The sequence below is a fragment of the Borostomias antarcticus genome (genome assembly GCF_949987555.1).
Source record: "Borostomias antarcticus genome assembly, chromosome: 19".
NCBI classification, from domain to species: Eukaryota; Metazoa; Chordata; class Actinopteri; order Stomiiformes; family Stomiidae; genus Borostomias; species Borostomias antarcticus.
Genome location: NC_140252.1, coordinates 2,088,051 through 2,090,928, shown reverse-complemented (window position 1 = coordinate 2,090,928; position 2,878 = coordinate 2,088,051). Strand labels below are relative to the sequence as shown.

The window sequence follows — 2,878 nt, the reverse complement described above, 5'->3', positions numbered from 1 at the left end:
CTGTGACCCTTGCATTGTGGCTAAATTTCGTCCATTATTGTATAAGTCTACGAGGAGATCAAGCCATTTATACAAGGACGTCTAATTAGGTAGGACAAACAGGCATGACAAACTAGGTCATTCATGCATCACACTTCATCCACAAAGGCAACACGAAGCGTTTCAATTAAACAGGTTTTAAATTAAAACAATGACAAGTCAAGAGTAATACAACTATGCCCAATAACGAATATTTTAAAGCAATCCAAAAACATGTCTGCAATACCTTCAAACCAGACTGAATTAGCTAAATTTCAAGCATCAAGCTCATGTAGGCGAATGTGCCTCAAATCGGGAGGGGGGGGGGGGGCACGCATTAGAGAGAACAATGGAAATACACGTTGCACTTTTAAGAATAGAAGTGGGTGGCTCTTAAAAGATCCTTTGGGATTATTGGGAGAATTCACTTCAGTGGCGTCTTCACTTGACTTTGACAGCCTTCTCGGTCTTCTTGGGGAGAAGCACTGCCTGGATGTTGGGCAGCACGCCGCCCTGGGCGATCGTCACGCCTCCTAGAAGTTTGTTGAGCTCCTCGTCGTTGCGGACAGCCAGCTGGAGGTGACGGGGGATGATACGAGTCTTCTTGTTGTCGCGGGCAGCGTTGCCGGCCAACTCCAGGATTTCAGCAGTCAGGTACTCGAGCACAGCGGCCAGGTAGACCGGTGCACCGGCTCCCACACGGTGGGCATAGTTGCCTTTACGGAGAAGTCTGTGAACACGACCCACCGGGAACTGGAGACCGGCGCGAGATGATCGGGTCTTGGCCTTAGCCCTGGCTTTGCCTCCTGTTTTCCCTCTTCCGCTCATTTTCAGTATAAAAGTATTTCAGAAACTGAGTGGTGTGAGATAACGGCGGTCGGATTTTTATAACTTGCGTAAAGTGGCGCTCTTTTGCTTTTGTCGCCTTATCCAATCCCAGTCTCCATGTTAATGGCCAATGGGGAGAAGGAGACGATAGCCAGCCAATGAAGTCACCCAGAGAGGCCGTCCAATCAGCGCACGGCAGCGGACGTTATAAAAATGGCACATTACCTTCTGTAAAGCTACAAGACTCTTCGTGGAAAGTTTTAACTTCGACTCGCGGAGAAGAAAGCTGAGATCATGGCCAGAACCAAGCAGACCGCCCGCAAATCCACCGGTGGCAAAGGCCCGAGGAAGCAGCTCGCCACCAAGGCGGCTCGTAAGAGCGCACCCGCCACCGGCGGTGTGAAGAAGCCTCATCGTTACAGGCCCGGCACAGTAGCCCTGAGAGAGATCCGTCGTTACCAGAAGTCTACCGAGCTGTTGATTCGCAAGTTTAGCCCTGTTTTAAGGTTACTTATCATCATATACAATGGTTCAGATCAAAATGTTGACAAAACTAGCACGTTTGAGAAAGTGATGATTGCTCTACCACCGTTTTGGTCAGACACTGGATGTGGGTGGGCACCGTGAAAAAACATTCAAAAAACATGTTAAACTCTCAATTTCAAAGACAGCCAAATGGTCCGGCTGGAGAGGGATATTTCTCAGGGAACCCCGCCCCTCGAGCACTCGCTGGCATCCCACCTGGTCCCGGGGGCGGTCTCATGGGCGTCCAGCAGGTCAGCGCAGCTACCTGAGGCCAAGGCGACACAATGAGTTTAACATGTTTTTGAATGATTTTTCAAGTTGGCCACCCACATCCATTGTATGACCTTAACGGTGGTAGAGCAATTATCAGACTTTCTCAAAAGTGCTAGTTTTGTCAATGTTTTGATCTGGACCATTGTATATGATCATAAGTAACCTTAAAACAGGGCTAAACATGCATTTTCCCTTTACTACTCCTTTAAAAAAAATAATCCGGCTCAAAGTGGGCTAAGCTAAACCGGCTATATCTGGTATATATTTAGCCTAGACTTCTATTACACGTATTTTGCTTGCTGGGCAGCGTGAGTCACATCTGCTTTAGCAGGAAAAGACTGCGGCTCGAGCCGGTCTTTTAGCTGCAGCGAGACCTGCCGTGTTCAATTCTGACTCTTTCACAGAAGACCCAGCGGCTCTAGCCAAGAACATTACAGTAGCTGAAACAGGAGGAGATGCAGACTGTACATGAAAACCAGGATAACGTTGCATTGTGTTTGCTTTATGGGCAGCGGGTGATATGCCTACACCCCCCCTCCCCCCCGGGGCGGCTGTAGCTCAGGAGGTAGAGCGGGTCGTACAATGATCATCGGACATGTCGAAGTGTCCTTGGGCAAAGTGAACACTGAACAGCAAATTGCTCCCAATGAGCAGGCTAGCACATTGCATAGCAGCTGCCGCCATTGGTGTGTGAATGTGTGTGTGAGTGGGTGAATGAGAGGACATTGTAAAGCGCTTTGGATAAAAGTGCTATATAAGTGCAGTCCAATTACCATTTACCATTACCATTAATTCATTCCTCAACAGGGAAACTTGCTCACCACCGCTCTTAACACAGCGTGGTGTGGGCACACCACCACCATCAATAGGTGCGTCTCTTCTTAACCCAGGCCGTTGGGTTGTTTTCCTCGCGCAGACGAGTCAGGGAGAGCCATAGGTGGCGCTGCTGCACCACCGACATGGCCATCACTCCACCCAGACAGGAGGCGGAGATTCTCACAAGCTGAGCAACAGCTCCGGCGGCTTCGGCCATCTCCGCTCTCCTGTCTTCATCCATAGAGGTGGGGGTTTGCTCCATAGCCAGCTGGCCGATGTAAATGGCCAGCATAGCAATAGAGAAGGAGGCAGCCACGGCCTGCACGGCCAGCGAAAAACAAGGTTGTCTTGGGGGGGAACATAGGACCCGGGGAACATAGAACCCTTTTTTGGGGGGAACATAGAGCCCTTTTTAGGG

General features: G+C 49.8%; 1 protein-coding gene across 1 annotated transcript; it reads right to left on the bottom strand.

Moving 5' to 3' along the window:
• Nucleotides 1-459: 459 nt before the first annotated feature.
• Nucleotides 460-846, bottom strand: LOC311321691 (histone H2A-like; the record flags this gene model as incomplete). The annotated part of the gene is made up of 1 exon (XM_084453696.1): nucleotides 460-846. One exon carries the CDS (start codon nucleotides 844-846, stop codon nucleotides 460-462), a length of 387 nt encoding a protein of 128 aa, XP_084309822.1.
• Nucleotides 847-2,878: the final 2,032 nt, after the last annotated feature.